Source organism: Hyperolius riggenbachi, chromosome 4 (genome assembly GCF_040937935.1).
Source record: "Hyperolius riggenbachi isolate aHypRig1 chromosome 4, aHypRig1.pri, whole genome shotgun sequence".
Taxonomy (NCBI): domain Eukaryota; kingdom Metazoa; phylum Chordata; class Amphibia; order Anura; family Hyperoliidae; genus Hyperolius; species Hyperolius riggenbachi.
The window spans coordinates 127,359,466-127,379,433 of record NC_090649.1 but is presented as its reverse complement, the minus strand read 5'-3'; the positions used below and the strand labels follow the sequence as shown (position 1 = coordinate 127,379,433).

General features: G+C 43.4%; 1 protein-coding gene across 2 annotated transcripts in view; it reads left to right on the top strand.

Moving 5' to 3' along the window:
* The window catches only part of AMMECR1L (AMMECR1 like), a 45,745-nt gene extending 26,818 nt beyond the window's left edge, over window positions 1-18,927 (top strand). For both annotated transcript variants that reach the window (XM_068280566.1, XM_068280567.1), the window contains 5 exons: window positions 2,401-2,511; window positions 6,934-7,048; window positions 13,014-13,104; window positions 14,735-14,831; window positions 17,910-18,927. In XM_068280566.1, the coding sequence (XP_068136667.1) occupies window positions 2,401-2,511; window positions 6,934-7,048; window positions 13,014-13,104; window positions 14,735-14,831; window positions 17,910-18,021 (526 nt within the window). In that variant the 3' untranslated portion in view covers window positions 18,022-18,927. The remainder of the gene's footprint in view (window positions 1-2,400; window positions 2,512-6,933; window positions 7,049-13,013; window positions 13,105-14,734; window positions 14,832-17,909) is intronic.
* Window positions 18,928-19,968: the final 1,041 nt, after the last annotated feature.

Genomic DNA, 19,968 nt, shown 5'->3' with positions numbered 1-19,968 from the left:
TTAAACACAGAGCTTGAAAGTTCAGTGCAGAGAAATCTGGATGCATCCGAATTGTAGATAATGTTATCTTGTGTTTACTTAATTATATCAAGTGAGGAATGTGACACATTCTCTGACTGTGCAGAAGTTCCTGGACAAAGAGAGAAACTCAAAGCATTTCTTCCTTCAATACAAGATGAATAAAACCAGTTATGGATAAAATGCAAAGGCAGCTCTCAAAGCAAAAAAAACTACTTTTAAGAACTTGTAATTTCTAAATGAATAATAATACTTATGCAAAAATGCAAATATGATAACCGTATGGCATATAAAAAGTAGGAAAACATGTTTTTATTGAATATTATATCAGGGTTTTATACCGCTTTAAGTGGAAACTATACAAGTGAAGCAGAGAGTGGGAACACCAGTTGTCCCACTCCCACGTGGAGATCAATGCTGTGTGTTACTTAATACACAGATTTAATAAATAAGACATACAGATATGATAAGAAGACCTCTGGGCTATGGGCACTGGGCTATGTACATTTACTGAGCATTTTATGAATACTGAGCAGCACTTCTCTTCACCCTCATAACTAGGAATGGTCAGTGAGATGCAAATAATTTCAAGTTGATGCTGCGTTATGCAAATGTTGTATGCAAATTCATGCAGCTTGAAGATTAACCAATCAAATCCCGCTGAGGTAAAATTAGGCCTCTTTTCCACAGACTGTTGATAGGCAGTGAAATGCCTCTCAAACTCTCATAACAGCTCACTGCTGCCTGGTAACTGCTCACTGCTGCCTAGTAACTGCTTGCTGAGCACACAGCTCATCAGCCTGTGGAAAAGAGGCCTCAGGGCTGGTGCACACCGAGCGGCTTTTTCAGCGTTTCTGCAGCCGCTTGCGGCTGCGGATACGCTTGGTCAATGTATCTCAATGGGGTGGTTCACACCAGAGCGGGAGGCGTTTTGCAGAAACGCATACTCCCGGGGTGAGGCATTTTTTGGATTGCAGATGCGTTTCTGCCTCAATGTTAAGTATAGTAAAAACGCAAACCGCTCTGAAAAATGCCTGTTCAGAGCGGTTTTGCCAGCGTTTTTGTTACAGAAGCTGTTCAGTAACAGCTTTACTGTAATAATATATGAAATCTACTACACCAAAACCGCTACACAAAACCGCAAAATGCTAGCTGAAACGCTGCAGAAAAATAAGAAAAAGTGTTTCAAAATCTTCTAGCATTTTGCGGATCTGCTAGCGGGTATTGGTGTGCACCAGGCCTCAGATTGGTCAATTTTCAAGCTGCATACATTTGCATTTAACATTTGCATAATGCTGCATCAACTCGAAATTATTTGCATCTCATTGACAATCCCTACTCAGAACAGCCTCAGTGCTTCATAACATGGATTCCACAAGATGTTGGAAGTATTTCTTTAAGATTCTGGTCAGTTTTGACATAGATAACTCAATTTCGGAACTCTTATTAGCTGCACATTCATGCAACAAATCTCCCATTTTACCACTTCCCAAGCCACAATCAGCATGGACTGCTAACACAAGGTTGAGTAGGGGTCACACCAAGTAAACTGTATAGGCTGTTGTGTTTGAGAATCCCAGGAGATCAGTAGGGATGATCAATGAGATGCAAATTCTTCTGAAATTATGCACATTTTTATGCAAATGTATGCAGTCTGAAAATGAGCCAATCAGTTTAAACCCAGGTTTAAATTGATTGGTCCATTTTCAAGCTGCATACATTTGCATAAAATGTGCATACATTTGCATCAACTTGGAATTATTTGCATATCTATGATCATCCCTAGAGATCAGCGGTACTCAAAACAGCCTATCTGGAATCAACACCCATAGCACAAACCAAACCACGTTTAGATCACACACTTACCTGTAATTTCCATTCTGGTAATGTGAACATTAAATGAAGTATCTCCTATGCATTGCATTGCTGCCACTGCTAATTAGATAGCTGCACGGCGTACAAATGAGCTCACCGCCCAGTCAGCTGGGCGAGCCAAATGACGGCTCGCCCTGCAGCCGCTGAAATACCGGGCGACAATAAATACTGTTCCCCCTCCAAGTCGTAGGAACTCGGAGGGAGAAGTAATTCGGGGTCCGGCGATCGCTGGATTCCCGAATTACCCGTGAGCAGACATATAGCATTACTGCCATAGCCGCACCATATCTGGTGCTACGCGGCCAGCGCCGTGTGCCCAGATAACCTGCTTCGAGGTGCATGACTATGCAGCAGTACATGTGTTCATAATAAACTGCTTACTTAATGTATATATCACATCTTGTACATAATGTTTCATTTGTATGGGCTCTCTGCTGTATATATGTTCTCTTTTGTAGGTTCCTCTAATCTTTTGTGTTTTCTTGTTGTCTCTCTGCTACTTCCCAGCCCTCTGTTTGTTACATGGAAGGCTGGACGTGACAAGCGTCTTCGTGGCTGCATTGGGACCTTCTCTGCCATGAATCTACACTCAGGTCTCAGGGAATACACCTTAACCAGGTAGCAACACTACAGCAGAATTCAGTAAGCTTGCTGACCTCATGCATAGAGTGGAATGAGTTAGTATGCTCTTTTATTCATGTAGATGAACATGGGTGCTGCAGTTGCTGGATTATGTTTTACTAGTTGCTGGTTACCTGGCTGTTGTGTTTGCACATGCCATGACAAACCTGTGCAATATATGATACCCAAATACATTATCAATAGCAGTGGCTTATGGACCTCTTTAACAGCCATACCACCCCCCACTTCCTCCTCCCCCCCCCCCCCCCCTTGCTTTGTGAACTTTGGAACTCCGTATCCTGTGCCTGGTGTAGCATACTAGCATCTCCTTGCACATCAGTTTCTGCCTTATGTACCTGTATGCCATTCCAATGTATTGAGCACTGGTTGTTTCACTCTAAGGTTTTTGAGATTTATAAATTTTTTGATGTCATTTAAGGCAGCTTCCACACAGGGACGTTACAGGCGTTACAGCCTGTAACGCTCCCCCAACGCACAGCAATGTAACACAAGTGGGCTGTTCACACTGCCCATATTGCGTTACATGTAACGCTGCACATTGTAGTGAAAGTGCAGCATGCTGTGCGTTAGACTGTTTGCACATGCTCAGTGGGGGGCGGAGAGGAGGTGGGGACATGCCGCTACAGTAGCCGCGCACATGGCTACTTAATATGCACTGCACTGGCGGCCGTTGATTGGCCGGCGGGACCACGTGATGCGGAGTGTCTCGCTCCGCATCACGTGGTCCCGCCGGCCAATCAGCGCCACTCTGGGAGACCTTATGCGGATAGAGCCGCCTAACGCGGCTCACTCTACCGTCCTCTCCCGCACCACCATGCGTTGCGTTAGGGGCACGTTATGCGACCATAACGTCCCCTAAAACGCAACGTCTTGCTGTGAAAGTAGCCTAAATGTTTTATAAGCACTCTATTCAATATTTTTGCGTATAATAATATGTTTGTTCTATACCACTAACATAAGCACTTTCTTGAACCCCATGTTCAGTACTGGGGGGGGGGGGGGGGGGGCAATATTGAACCTATCCAAAGTATTTAATTATAGAGGTTCTTACTTGCTATTAAATTATACATATTATCATCTTTTTTATATATGTTCGATTTCCTTGACTTAATAAATATTGTTATACATTTATACAAAAGGTGATGCTGATGAGCCATTTTTTTTTTCAAAACGTCTTGATCATGAGTTTTTTTTAGGATTACTATCTTAGGAACATGGGATCCAGTTGGCTTTCACTTTCGTTGGGATGTTTATTTGTGATATTTTTTAAAGCAGCTTTTTGGTTCATCATTATTTTTCATAGGATTCTTGCTCATCTATGCTCAGATTGCATATTGTGGTTATTTGTGTGTCCACGCTCAAGCTGTTTCCTTTGTTCAGTTCTGTATCTTTGGTTATCCCCCTCTCTGTGTCTTCACTTTTTATAGTTATATATATTTTTATTTGTATGTACATTGTTTACTTATCTGTAGTTGTAACTTTGCTGCTGTATGTCTCATATACAGTGGAGGAAATAATTATTTGACCCCTCACTGATTTTGTAAGTTTGTCCAATGACAAAGAAATGAAAAGTCTCAGAACAGTATCATTTCAATGGTAGGTTTATTTTAACAGTGGCAGATAGCACATCAAAAGGAAAGTCGAAAAAATAACCTTAAATTAAAGATAGCAACTGATTTGCATTTCATTGAGTGAAATAAGTTTTTGAACCCTCTAACAATAAAAGACTTAATACTTAGTGAAAAAACCCTTGTTTGCAAGCACAGAGGTCAAACGTTTCTTGTAATTGATGACCAAGTTTGCACACATTTTAGGAGGAATGTTGGTCCACTCCTCTTTGCAGATCATCTCTAAATCCCTAAGGTTTCGAGGCTGTCTCTGTGCAACTCTGAGCTTGAGCTCCCTCCATAGGTTTTCTATTGGATTAAGGTCCAGAGACTGACTAGGCCACTCCATGACCTTAATGTGCTTCTTCTTGAGCCACTCCTTTGTTGCCTTTGCTGTATGTTTTGGGTCATTGTCGTGCTGGAACACCCATCCACGACCCATTTTCAGTTTCCTGGCAGGAGGTTGTCGTTCAGGATTTCACGATACATGGCTCCGTCCATTTTCCCGTTAATGCGATTAAGTTGTCCTGTGCCCTTAGCAGAAAAACGCCCCCAAAGCAAAATGTTTCCACCCCCATGCTTGACGGTGGGGACGGTGTTTTGGGGGTCATAGGCAGCATTTTTCTTCCTCCAAACACAGCGAGTTGTTAATGCCAAGAGCTCTATTTTGGTCTCATCAGACCACAGCACCTTCTCCCAGTCACTCACAGAATCATTCAGGTGTTCATTGGCAAACTTCAGACGGGCCTGCACATGTGCCTTCTTGAGCAGGGGGACCTTGCGAGCCCTGCAGGATTTTAATCCATTGCGGTGTAATGTGTTTCCAATGGTTTTCTTGGTGACTGTGGTCCCTGCTAATTTGAGGTCATTCACTAACTCCTCCCGTGTAGTTCTAGGATGCTTTTTCACCTTTCTCAGAACCATTGACACCCCACGAGGTGAGATCTTGCGTGGAGCCCCAGAGCGAGGTCTGTTGATGGTCATTTTGTGCTCCTTCCATCTTCGAACAATCGCACCAACAGTTGTCACCTTCTCTCCCAGCTTCTAGCTAATGGTTTTGTAGCCCATTCCAGCCTTGTGCAGGTCTACAATTTTGTCTCTGACATCCTTGGACAGCTCTTTGGTCTTTCCCATGTTGGATTGATTGATTCTGTGGACAGGGGTCTTTTATACAGGTGACTAGTTAAGACAGGTGTCCTTAATGAGGGTGACTAATTGAGTAGAAGTGTCTAACCACTCTGTGGGAGCCAGAACTCTTAATGGTTGGTAGGGGTTCAAAAACTTATTTCACTCAATGAAATGCAAATCAGTTGCTATCTTTCATTTAAGGTTATTTTTTCGATTTTCCTTTTGATGTGCTATCTGCCACTGTTAAAATAAACCTACCATTGAAATGATACTGTTCTGAGACTTTTCATTTCTTTGTCATTGGACAAACTTACAAAATCAGTGAGGGGTCAAATAATTATTTCCTCCACTGTAGGATATGTATTGTCATGTTTCACAGTGGTCAGTCCCACCCCTAATTGGCAGCTGTGTCAATATCCATGAGAGCCATCTAGCAGTGTGTACTAGCTGTGACTAAGGACTAACCTGTCTGAATCGCGCTTGCTTTTCCTGGGCTTTTTGCTACTTAGTCTGTTAGAGCTGGGACCCACTAGAGCATTTTTGGCAGCGTTTTGGGATCGCTTTCAATCACTAGCTATTTCTCAAAACGCTTTGCAATATAAGTGGATGGAGCGGATCCCCCTGGAGTGATTGCGATTAGGGAAATTGCAAACGAAGGTCATGAAGCATTTTGGGAGCGTTTACACTGTATAGGAGCAGGGTAATCACTTCTAAAATAGTTTACTAAGCGCTACCATTAATCGCTAGTGATTGCAATAGAGCTTTGTAGTGGGTCCCAGCCCTTATGTGGATTTGATTTAATAAAGAAGAAATAGCTTTTACGTGAGTGCGGACTTCCCTTCCTTCATTACAAATAATTCCAAACTGCGTATACCCAGAATGCTCCAGGCTGCGGCTGTTTTTCACAGCCGTTCGGATGGAAGTGCAAACGGAGTGGGCGCACAGAGTGGTCAGAGCATAACTTGAGATTATCTGAGCTTATATTAAAACCATGGAGGTTCCATAGATAAGTAAGGGAGAATCTCTTGGGAGACAGCACTAATAACAATAAAGAGGTTTTAGCCTCTTTGTCTACTGTCCAAAATTAAAGAACTTTTTTTTTTTTATAGAATTGGGCATACATTGAATGTATACTGTTACATAGTTGCAATGTTTGAGGCTAGGTTCACAGTGGTCAGTTGCATATTGCACGTGTTAAAAAGTGTGTGACCTGCAATTTAGACTGGACCTAGACTTTAATGCAATCCGTTACTGTTAACAGGCCCATAGAATTGTGGGTAGTAAACTGACATGTAGAATTATTTTGCAAGGCAACTGAGCACTGTGAACAGAGCCTGAATGTTAATCACAATTTTGTGTACAACATTTTTAAACAGATTTCTCTTAACGAAATATGAAACCAGAATCAAACGTTATATTGGCGTGTTGGTATCTGTGCGATTAATTAAATCTCCAGTTTAGAGCTCCATTTTATTTCTGCATACTGTTAGTATGTATGTTAAACTTTTTTTTCTGCATTGTGGCTGTACCCATATGTTTCCCTTGCAGGTGGGCCTTGAAGTGAAACTTGGATGGGGCCTGCTAGTTTTTTTTATGGTTTTTGACAGTGGCCAAGATAAAGTTAATGAAATACATGGATCTTAAATATGTTTTCACTCTGCAGTGCCCTTAAGGACAGCCGCTTTCCTCCACTGACCCGCGAGGAGCTGCCCAAGCTGTCCTGCTCCGTGTCTCTGCTCACCAACTTTGAGGATGTTGGAGACTTCCTAGATTGGGAGGTGAGCAGATCCTGTAGATCCCTGTGGTTTTCATGTGACTCCAGATCTGCAAGCCTGCGTGTGGAAATTCCTAAAGTCCTTGGCTAGTAGAAATTGAGTTCATTTCCAGTGTGTCTAAAGGATACAGGCATGCTTTGTTGCAGCACATAACTTACCCAGTTAGAGGAAAGACTCTGGATCCTGTAGAGGCTTCTCATGTCCTTGAACTTACTGCCACTGCTCTGGACCCTCCTGAAGATCACAACTGTGCTCCTCGTCATGTAAGACCGCGGCTGTGCTGCACCCATACAAGTACAGCCATGCTGGAGCCGCTTGTGCACGATCGGCTTCGGCTTACTGTGCAGGCACACTATACTAACTGTCATGATCAGAAAATCCTCTCACAGGTCCGAACGTGCCAGTGGTGGGGGCTATGAGGACGTGGACAGCCTTTGCAGGATCCAGAGGCGTCCCTACTAGGTGTAGGTAAGTATCTGTTTTTATGTTTCAGGTTTCAGCTCAGGTACACTGTAAGAGTGTTTAGTGTGAAGCAATTCTGTTTTACAACACAGGATTATAACTGCTCCCATTTACCTTACAAAAAGAGTCATTATCTGCCAATAGTCCTATGTTTGTAGACATTACTAGCACTTACACAGAGGTATAATACTGAATCAATTTACTATAGAACATTGATGGGGGTTTGAAAACAATGGCCTCGATTCACTAAAGGGTGCTAAGTGTTAGCACGGTAGTGAAAAGGCAATTAGGACGCGAAAATGGGCACTTCACGCGCTAACATGCGCCCAAGCGTTTGCGTACGCATAGGTTAGCGCTGCACAGTGTGCGCAAAATACCCTGAAAAGCTATTTTACACGCGAACGGTGCGACGTTTCGGGCGCACCAACTTAACAGCTTTGGACATGCAAACTACTTAGCACCTTAGTTTGCACGTCCAAAGCTTTTAGGCGTGCTAACTGTGTTAGCACCCTTTTGTGAAGCAAGCCCAATGTGTTTAAGCAGAGATCAGTACACACTGTAGCTTCATTACTATCAGTATAAGCATAGTGAAACAACTTCTGTACATACTGGCAATAACACACCTGTTTCTTAAAAGGTATAAAATAGATAATGTATCCATATAATAATACCCCTGTCGCTGTGTATTCCTGTATTCCTTTGTCAATGCGTCTGTGTCAGTGCCTGGTGCACATGCGCACCACAAGTCCATGAGCGAGCTTCAGGTGCAGGGCTATGGATGGGCGTGAGGCCATGGACGTGCACACAGAGTTCGCACGTGCTTAGACAAAGTTCTCTGGCGCTCGTTATTTAATGGGTTTCTGGGCTAGTATTTCATAATTAACTAAGGTCTCATTGTAAAGCTTGGTACAAACATCCAGTTTTTATTGGCCAATTTTACCATTTCCATGTAGTATGAGTTTGAATACTAGGAACAGATTGTGTAGGTAAGATCTCATAATACATATAGTCGGTATAGGATAGGGGGTGGGAAAAAAACACAAAGGAGAGCGCACTCTTGACTTCTGATAATCAAAGGGGACTAGCCGGTCTTAGACAGATCTCACCTGATAAGGTGGTTGATATGCCCACTATCAGCATAAAGGTCCGTACACACGCCGGACTGCTGGCAACGACTGGTCCGTCGTCACCTCCCGCTGGGTGGGCATTCCAGCGACAGTCCGGCGTGTGTACAGTCTGTCTGCAGACTGATACGGCTGTTTCTGAGTGATCCGCCCAGCGGATCGCTCAGAAACAGCCGTATCAGTCCGCCGACAGACTGTACACACGCTGGACTGTCGCTGGAACGCCCACCCAGTGGGAGGTGACGACGGACCCGTTGTTGCCTGCAGTCCGGCATGTGTACTCTTAAGACGCTTGTGTCCCTCTCAGACCAGGGACCAGGTCAGCAGCAGGTTCCCTTTCCAAAAGGCTGGAAGCAGGAGAGCTGGAGTAGCTGTCATTAACTGCAGCCGTTAGTGTCCCCGCACTGGCTGTATTGCCAGAGCTGCAAGCACCTATGGGTTGAGCGAGACTCTATCCCTTTAGAAGGGAGAGTCTACTTCATATAATCAAAGTTTGTGTATTAATCCTATACAGATTTTCCTACCACTGGTAGTTGACCATGCACAGAGCAGCACCGACTCTCATCACCTTACACGTCTCCAAACCATAGAAGCACAATTTTATCCAGCTCGGTCCCTCTTGTCTTAGTGGTTCAGTACAGTCGTCATCTAAGTTCACCTACATACTACATAGTGGTGGTGATTGGTCAAAATTAGATTTGTGTATATGCCCTGGTGAGGTGATAATATTGGCCAATCATTATCATCACATTTGCATGTGTGTTTGCACAATAAGATAATAAAGTACACTTCACTATACACTAAAGGTGCCCATACATCAGCTGATGTTTGGGCATATCGACCAAGAGACATATCTCTCTCTGATCAAATATGATTGGCGAGAAATCTGTTGCCTGCCTATATACCTCAAGCCCATTCCCAAGCGATCTCAGCATGACATTTCTCGGGAATCAGACTTGTGATGACACATCTGCCGCCTCACTGTCCCTGACGCTGTCCCCCCAATGTAAAATGTGCCTTGTGCATGAATACTTTACCTGTTGGTGTCCAAATTTTGTTGGATCGCAGAAGCAACAAATTTCAGCCCGAAATTACATTGTCGATCAGGCTTGCTCTTAGCGGCACCAATTTTCATCTGATTAGATTATAATAATCTTATCAAATATAATTGAATCAGATGGTCATTTGTCCACCAAGTTGCCTGATGTATGGCCACCTTAACATATAAAGCAGTAATTTGTGTACAGTCAGTTAGCAATGGTTCAAAGAACTTTCCTGGTGTCTACTGCAGATTGGCGATAGCATTGTGGTGCAGCCGGTAAGGCAGGAAGTGATGCTCACTTCCTGTTAGCCAATCCATGACGTGCGTGTAAGTGTATTGCTAAAATACGCTTCCACGCATGCGCGATATGAAAAAGCGCGGTGGGTCATTTTGAAACATGCTTGTCGCCATGAACATACATAATTTTCGGTTCGCCGCAGGACAACGTAGGTAGGAGCTCACTTAGGAGGGCAGTTCCGGTGCAGCACACTGCACCGTGGGTATTATGAACAATCGTACACACGTCCAACACTACTTGTATTTTCCACGCACCAATCAACTAAATGACCAAGTCATGTAAATACTGCGTGCGCAAGTGAAATAACGAACTGCACGACATGTCTGGTTTATTAAGCTCTCCTCCCCTCCCCCTCTTCAAAAAAAGAAAGAGATAATTAGCTTTGAGCTTTGCAGCATTTTGGCTTTATTAGCAGTGTTTGCTCAGCAAGATTGGTGTTTCTTCTTCTGTCCTAATTCAGGAGAGCTGCATTCAGCTACAGCTTGGCTTGCTCAATTGTATAGATAAAGCTCTGGTATATATTTACGTTTGCAATGAAAAAATAAATAAAAACTGAACACAAACAGGCTTAGATGTTTATCTCATGTCACATGTCAGTTCAGAAATGCTTTAAGGCCTCAGTCACACTCGGGCGCTTTAAGCAAAGCGCTGCAGCACAAGTAATCCTATGGGATTACTCACACTGCTTCATTGCGGCCCGTTGCAAAGGCAAATGTGCTGCATGTAGTATATTCCTGAAGATTCCGTCACGGCAAAACCTTCCCTCTGTCTCTTGTATTTGAGACGGAGGGAGGTTTTGCCTATAGGCTGTATTCCTTTGCATGCGCCCATGCCCCTGATGATTCACACCTATGACGAAATGTGTTGGACGGAGCTAGGATGCACATTGGTTCTGTGATGATCTCTCTGAAGCACAGCTGATGTGGTGGAGCAGGAGCCCACTGGACCATAAGAGGCAATTGTTCAATACTGTATTGCAAGTTTTAACATTGTATGTGGATTTTAGTGGGGGGTTTATTATTATACTTTTATTGTTTTATGCTATGAAGAGTCTGTCTGTACTTAAGGATCTGCTTTTATGGAAGCAACGGCTGTAAAGAGACCTGCAGGTAAGCAGGCACTGTGAGGGAGTTGTAGTTGGCTCTTCCCCTGCTTCTGATGATGGCACATTTCTCTCAGTGTTTGGAGTTACACAATAGGGTGTGTGGAATATAACCATACACTCTGTTTCCTCTCTCTATGTTTTTATTCTCTGAGGCGAGGAGACATAGTGGAGGACTGAAGTCATACCAAAAGGTCTATCGACTGTTTAAAGTGAGCGCAGCAGAAGAATAATAAAATGTAATCCTATGTGTGTACTCTCGCTTGCGCTGTGATTTTTTTTTAAATCACCCATAGCATAACATTAGCAAGAGCTTTTGAAATCACCGGCACTTAAAAAGCGCCTGCAGTGTGAACCAGCCTTTAGTTCATACTAATCTGACTTCTACTACAGTTCCCACAGCAGGTCACCTACTGCCCATCTTTCTCTCCTCTCCTTAGAAAAGAACAGGCAGCTTGGCGGACATGTTTGATGACCGTTTCACACCAGGGTGGTGCGGTATTTTTGCCACATCCCACCGATGTGCAATTAAATCTATGGAGACTTGCGTACTTTGACGCTACGGCATGATGCGACGGAAGTGCCATTTTCGCAGCATCCCCATTGCAGGTCCAGAACAATGTTACCATGTGTCTTCTGCGGCGAGCTGTGTCAGCCTGGAAGTCATGTTACTCTATGGCGACGCGTATAATTTTAAACAATTACCGACGCGGCGCGGAAGTGTATCTTTACAATACCCTTCTGTGCACTTCTGCATACCCCGAAGCAGGAAGTGACCCCACAAATGCGTTTCACTTCCTGCTTGGCCCAATGCCAGATTGGGAATACCGCCTAGTAACGCGGTGTTCCCCGATTGTCTATTTTTGGTGGTGCGGCTGCCGCACCACATCGCCACTTTACAGTGTGAAACCGGCCTCAAGCTATCATAAACAATTGTTTAAAGCAGCAATAATCTACTGTCTGTATGTATCTGCAAAACCAAAATAATCATATGGGGTTCCAAGAAAGTTCTAATTAGGATTAGTGTTGTCAATAAACAATAAATGTTTGTGCATCCAGCTTATTACACTTCAACCCGTGTGGTGAAAATAATCGTAATGCGGCAAGGTTTCACCAGAAAATAATTGTAATGGGACAGCGTTTCACCAGAAAATAATCGTAATGCGGTAATGTTTCACTATAAAATAATCTTAATGGGGCAGCGTTTCACCAGCAAATAATTATAGTGTGGGCAGCGTTTCACCAGAGAATAATCGTAATGTGGGTAGTGTTTCACCAGAAAATAATGTGCACCTGTAAAAAAAAAAAAAAAGCATTTACTCACCTGCAGAAGACTCCTCTCCTGGCGCGCATCTGCCCCGATGATCTTCACAAATCTTGCGCTCATGCTGTAGAGCAGGGCTACGGGAAGATGGTGCCCAAAGCCCTGTACTGGAGACACAAATAGTGTCCAGTGCAGGGCTTCGGACACCATCTTCCCATAGCCCTGCTCTGCCTGCCGGAAGACTCCCACAGGCTGAGGTGAGCTGCGGGGAGTGAACTGGTGTGGCGTCTATTAGACACCGCAAGCCAGGGATCCCACAATCTGAGAGGGGGCTTGGTCCCCACCCCCGCACAGCACCCCAGGTGACTGCCTGTTTGGCCTAGTGGACCAGGTGCCCCTGGTAGTTCCCATGTGATAGACCAGTATACAGACTGGTGCCCTGAAAGGGCTGTGGCACACAGAGAGATAGGTAGCATAGCAGATATTTCTAGCTGTCTGTACCACAAGTCTAAGCAACTACAAGTTCTTACCAGTTTCCTGTAGTTATTGGATAACGAGCCACAATGACAGAGTTTAGAAACTGCTGTCTCTGTCAGCAAGACCTTAATTTTGTAGAGAACTAGTTTTAGTCTATTCTTTTAGCAAAGAATTCAGATGGATTCATTTTTCTACTCAGGTTGGAGTACACGGGATTCGGATTGAGTTCCTGAATGAAAAAGGAGTAAAACGCACAGCCACCTACCTGCCAGAAGTAGCCAAGGAACAAGGTGAGTCCCAGTGATTGCTTCAGTGTCTTTGCAGATGTTTGACAAATGTTTACAATTTTAATGGCATTAAGTTTAGCCGAGGTGACATGTGACATGATGAGATGTGTGTTCAGTGCCTAGCACACAAATAACTACCGGTATGCTGTATTACTTTTTTTCTTTCTCTGCCTGAAAGAGTTAAACATCAGGTATGTAAGTGGCATTTCCAGTCTGAGTCAGGCCTGGGTCAGACTACAGTGTGACCCTCACTGATAAGAAATTCCAACTATAAAACACTTTGCTAGCAGAAAATGGCTTCTGAGAGCAGGGAATAGATAAAAAGGGTCAACAGTTCATAGATTTTAGCTCTGGCATCCTTCTTTAATGAATGTGTCATTGAGCAAAGACAATAAAACAGTAAAAAATTAAAAAGTACATTTAAATATAAAATAAAACTGTGGAATGTCTTAAAAAATCATTTTTAGGAGAAGGAGGATGGATACAATTGTTTATTTTATTCATTTATTTTCACCTCGGGTGTCCTTTAAGGATTATTTACAGTGGTGTACAGGTAAAATGTGTGTAACTCACACTGCTACTGAGGTGCTGAGCTTCATTCAGCTCTGGAAATGAAAATGTATTATTATTATTGATTTATATAGTGCAAACCTCTTTCATAGGGATGTACAAACAATTATTAAAAGAAAAGTTACATGGCAGACAAAGACAACATGGATAATACATAGTTGTACAGCACATCAACAATTGCAGCAATACCAAGCTACAATACCCACAAAAGCTTACAGTGTGTGGGTACAAGAGGTAAGGGGAGTTAGCCAGTTGTGCATACAATGGTACTGTAGGCCTTCCGTCATTGCCTAGTAAAAAAATAGTAGGTCAGAGCTGGCTGAAATGTTCTAGGTCTACCAGTCTACTTCCCTGAACAGTTTAGGCTGGCAAACAATAAGCATATTGACCCTGAGAAAAGGCATTTCAGGCGGGTTAGAGCTACTAGAATCTCCTGTTATTTTAAAGTAAGTCTGTAGGCAATTTACCATGGAACAGAAGTTGCGCGGTTGTGTGACGTCACACACGAGCCACATGAGACTACCACGTGGGTGGAGAAGCAGCAAAAGAGACCAGTGGCAGCTGGACTAGCTGAGATTACAATACACGGGCACCGAGGGGGCACATTAACATTTGGGGGTATTATTGTTATTATTTATTGGATTTATATAGCGCCAACATATTACGCAGCGCTGTACAATACATAAGATCACAGACAATGATAACGGGTGACCGACAGCACAATACAGGTAATAGACAATAGATACACAATACAAAACTGGTAGTATAATGCCAGATCATACTCTGGAGTGGTAGTGCTAACACCAGTAAAGTGGCAGATGTGGTGTCACAAGGCAGATTCCATGCTGAAATTGATGGGGAATCGGCCTGCGGTGTATGGACAGCCAACAGATCTCACTCTGATCAGATTCGATTCCAGAGAGATTCTTCTCTTGGTCGATCTGCAGATACATTGCTAGATATATCACTAGCTGTATGGCCACCTTTAGAGATAAACAGTTTAGGAAGTATTGTCCCGATTTCAGATTTCTCCATTTGATGACATGTGTATGTGTCTCTCCAGACTGGGATCAGATTCAAACAATAGACTCGCTACTCAGGAAAGGCGGCTTTAAAGCTCCTATCACTAATGAATTTAGGAAAAGCATCAAGCTCACAAGGTAAGCAGCGCCTTCATCCCTACAACTGCAATCATTTGATCTCATTGGGTGCCTACTGATGATACAAGCTTACCACTTCAATGTAATATGTATTCCAAGTTTATACTCAGGTTACCCTTCTACTACATAGATTTGGTTTGATTGTACAATTAAGATTGCATAATTAGAAGGCACCTTAAATGTGCCCATTAACCCCCTTGGGGGTATGATTCTTTCGGATTTTAGGGTCTAAAAGCTCTACATTTTTTTTTATTTATTTTTTTGCACCCTTTCAGACCCTTAAACCAGGAAAAAAAATCATGCTGCTAGGGAGTTCTGCACTCACTTATCTCCCTGGGATCCTGCGCTGCAGTTTTCCTTCTTTCCTCCAGGTGGCGCTGTAACCCTATAGTGAGATTGCCGGCTGTCATCATGACGACAGACAGCAATCTCACCAGGGGGAAGCAGAGCCTCGGAGGAGAGGAAGAGGAATGGCAGCCGATATAGGGATCCCCCGGGAGGTGAGTAAAATCCCCCGTTGCGCGCATTGCTCTGCATAGACCTCCAGGAGTTCAGCTCGGAGTTACCGCTCCTGGCATGTTTTTTCCATCTCGAGCTGTACTCGTGATTACCGCTAAGGAGGTTAATGGTGCAATTTTTAGTGAACTTTTGAGTATTTTAGTGCTGATCATTCAGATAGAATTGTATAGAAACTGAGAAATTGATGGTTCCAATCATTCCTAAATGATCACATTATTGATAGTTTCCATAAAGACCTGGTCGATCCATGGGGCAGATTTTTTTACATACATACAATCATGTTTTTTTGATATTGTGAATAATTTGAATCTGTTAAAGAGAATCTGTATTGTTAAAATCGCACAAAAGTAAACATACCAGTGCATTAGGGGACATCTCCTATTACCCTCTGACACAATTTCGCCGCTCCTCGCCACATTAAAAGTGGTTAAAAACAGTTTTAAAAAGTTTGTTTATAAACAAACAAAATGGCCACCAAAACAGGAAGTAGGTTGATGTACAGTGTGTTCACACATAGAAAATACATCCATACACAAGCAGGCTGTATACAGCCTTCCTTTTGAATCTCAAGAGATCATTTGTGTGTTTCTTTCCTCCTGTTCTCATGCACTGAAGTTTCAGGCTGCTTGTTTCTTCCTGCAAACAGCTTTGCCCTTGTCTATAATTCTTCAGTATGTGAAAGCCCAGCCAGCTCAGAGAACGATTTATCCAGCTTGTAAAAGATAAGAGAGAAGCTGCTCTAATCTAAATAACACACAGGCAGTGTGCATAGAGGGGCCTGGAAGGGGGAGTTCATAGCAGAACCACAACACTGAAGAACTTGGCAGCCTTCCAGACACAGGCCGACAAGTCTGACAGGGGAAAGATACATTGATTTATTACAGAGACCGTGATAGTATAAAGTGCTGCAGTAAGCCAGAACACATTAGAATAGCTTTTTGAACTTGTAGGATGATAAAAAACAGGATGCAATTTTTGTTACGGAGTCTCTTTAATGCTGTTGATTGATTAAAATAATCTTTTTATTCAGTCTGAATAATCTGATTGAAACTTCGATTGTTCACTTAAAATTGCATCATTAATGGGCACCTTTACCATGACAAGTCTTTTTCAGGCGTTCAGATGTTCAGACCATACATTTCCCAACATTGAACCCCCTCATCTGACTGGAGAACAGCCCATCGCCACTCTGTGAAAAAAAAACAGGTGGCACAATCTATATGCTGCTCCTCTTCCCCACCGCTCTGTGCAAGCCATGCAATCGCAGCAATAAGATGGTCACATTTTTCCTGTGGTGTCCACATATGGTGTATTGAGCACACGCAGAGCCTTCTGATTGGATGTCTGCAGTTGCTTGCTACCAATGTGCAGCTTGCAGAGCACAGGAGAGGGACCAGTAATTAGATTGTGCCACACATTTCTTCAAAGAGCAGCGTCCCTTGTGAACATGGGCTGTTCTGTGGTCAGATGCTATCAGTACTTTTATGGGAAATCATTATGCACGTAAAGCAAGGTGAACGGGACCTCTCATTTATTTTTATAGCTACATTGTTTTATAACAAAGTCATTCTTATTTATTGGCGTCCTGAGAAAAATGAATCTGATAGTTGTCCTTTTAAAAAAGATACAGATAAAGATATAGAGAACAGAGGCGCCTGCAGTGTAAAATCAGCTAAAACATTTTAAAAAATAGGAGATGTAGTAGTGGTGGACTTACCTACAGTACTCCAAAGGACATGCAATAAACATGGTGACGTTTAAACAGAGTAAATGTATTAATACACTCCACACAAATTTGCAATGCGTTTCGTAGTCGTGACCCCCGATTCATCAGGCAATAGACAGGAGTATACAGCTAAAACAGTCCTGGTCCGTAATAAGCGCCTCTGTGTGTCACACCCCTGGGGGAGGGTGTTTTACCCCAGCTTCTTCTTCTGATCTACAGAGAGCGACTTCTTAATCCTGAGTGGGAACAGGTCTAATCTTCCCACCTGCCTTTACAGTGGTAACCCACGTTTGTGAGTATAACGATACTTACTTAACTAATTACCTCCTTACCAATACATACTACACCATATTGGGCTCTCGGTGCCCCTTGTTTTCTGTTTTAAAAGAGACATTCAGTCATCTCTATGTATGATACTGCATAGGGCTTATTTCCACTGGGAGCCTAATGCTGGGTACACACTATGAGATTTTATGGTCGATTTACTGTCAGATTGATTATTTCCAACATGTCAGATTTGCTTTCCGATTGATTTCCGAGCATTTTCCGATTGATCTATCAAAGTTAACGGAAATCGATCGGAATATGCTCGGAAATCGATTGGAAAGCAAATTGAACATGTTGGAAATAATCGATCTGACAGTAAATCGACCATAAAATCTCATAGTGTGTACCCAGAGTAAGATCCATTTGGCTACCATATAGCTGAGCCTTCAGATTTGCTGCAATGTATCAAGCTGTCAAGTTTATTTACCTAAATGATACTTAGATTATTATTGCTCTGCTTTTATTCATGTGTAAGTGTTTTTTTTGTCATTGTTTTTCCTCTACAGGTACCGCAGTGAGAAGGTGACAATCAGTTACACGGAATATATGGCATCCCGCCAGCCAGCACAGCAGAATGGCACTGTGCATGCACCGCCTCATTATACACATTACTCCTGACACAGCGCTGCCCCCTCTGCAGCCCTGTCCCCCGCTCGCCGGCAATGCCTGTGACCTCCTGACATCTGACTCCTCCTCAGCTCCCTCCTCCTGGTCCAGTTACCTGTACTACTGCACCATCTTATGAGCTTCACCAGAGGAGGGAGCAGTGCCCAGAGACTCGCAGACACATGCAGCCTTACCTCACCCTGGCGCTCTCCAGAGACTCAGGAGGGAGAGCAAAGTGTGATGTTCCAGTCTCTACCTACCCTCCAGTGTAAGGGGTCATCTGGCCAAGGGAAAAAGCACTTTTAGGTTTTTACATTCTGAGCTCTTTAATTTTTTATTATCTAAAGACCTATATGTCTTTTTTTTTGTTAACCTTGAAAAATCCTATATGGATGAAATCTGATCCCCCTACTTCTTGAGCTTGCCTTGATTGATGCAATATGTGCTTAGTACGGCGTTCTGCATCAGAAACAGATAAGCCACACCAGATCTTGTACTGCGGTGTCTGCTAGTCAGAGAGGAGTAGCACAAAGCAACTAGCTGCTAGCCATGAGCAAAAAATTCCACTAAAATGCAAATTACCCGAGCCAGGAAGGGAAAAAAACTGAGCCAATCAAAGCCGGTAGCTGGTGAACAGCTGGCATGTGATTAATTAACCAGCAGGTAAGCCTGGTACACACTTAACTTTGATTGGTCAATCACTGACCATTTTTACCACCTCCATGTAGTATGAGTTGTTTACCTACACCATCTGCTCATAGCTTTGGTTGGCTAAATAACATTCCCCCTCTAGGTCAGTGGTGATTGGCATGGTGAATCTCTTCGTAATTACTAGCCAATGTATAAAATCCCTCTCACGTGGGGCTGAGTTTCCAAATGGTTTTACCAAAGCTTAAAAAAATATACATTTTGCCCTTATACTGGTTTTGCTTTCCACTTTTTAGTGTCTTACATGATTAAGTACAACATTGAAGTGCTGCAATACCTTGCAGTGTCCAAGTGTACGGAAGCCTTTACAACTAATGGGAGCATAGATTTTATTTTCTGCTAACTTGTGTGATGTGACAGCTAGAAGGTGATTTGCTGACTTTGGCAGAAGAGCTTTGTGCGCTCTCCACTATTACATGAATTCTAATAGCCCATGGAAACTCCTGTCCACTATGCACTCAGCTCTGCCTTTCTGACAAATGTGATATAGTAAGGCAAGTCAAGTGAATTCATCAACTTTTTTAAACCATATCCCTCCCATGCTCTAATGCACAAGCTGCTCATTACATTCAAAGTGTACCTGAGGCAAACCTAAGGGGAAAACACAGATGCTTGCCTGAGAATAAGGGAGCCTCTGGATCCTGCAGAGGCTTCCCATATCCTCCTGGCCCCAAAATTGCCACACAGACCCCAGAAAGAAATCCAATTGGATTTCTGATCAGAACCTTGCTCCTCCTATGCACAAGTGTGGCTGTACTCAGGGCCGGTTTAAGGAGCCCCTAACTTAACGTTAGACCCTGCCCCCCTCCCCCCCCCCCCCCCCATTGCTTTGCGAGGTGATTGGCAGACAGGGAGGCATATATTTTATCTGATTCCACGCTGGCCTGGTTGCCATGGTTTCTTCCACCTGGCCTTCCACCTTGCTCCTTTCTTCCTGGTGTTGAGATGTGTACACCGTGGCAACAGCAGAGCGCCTCTTCCCTCCTCGCAGGATTGGACATATTGACGTGATGTCCCATGCCTGCTACACTAAGGAGAGCAACACTGGCCATCCGCAGTGCGTGTGTTTCACCACCAGAAGGTGAAGAAAGGATGAAGGTGAAAGGCAAGGCGTATGAAATCATGACAACCGGGCCGGTGTGGAATCAGGTATCAAGCATATGTCTCCTTGCTGCTACAAGCCACGGCACCTAGCGGCCCACGGCACCACGAATGTAATTTTTAAAGGTGGGACAAACACTTGGGTGGCCC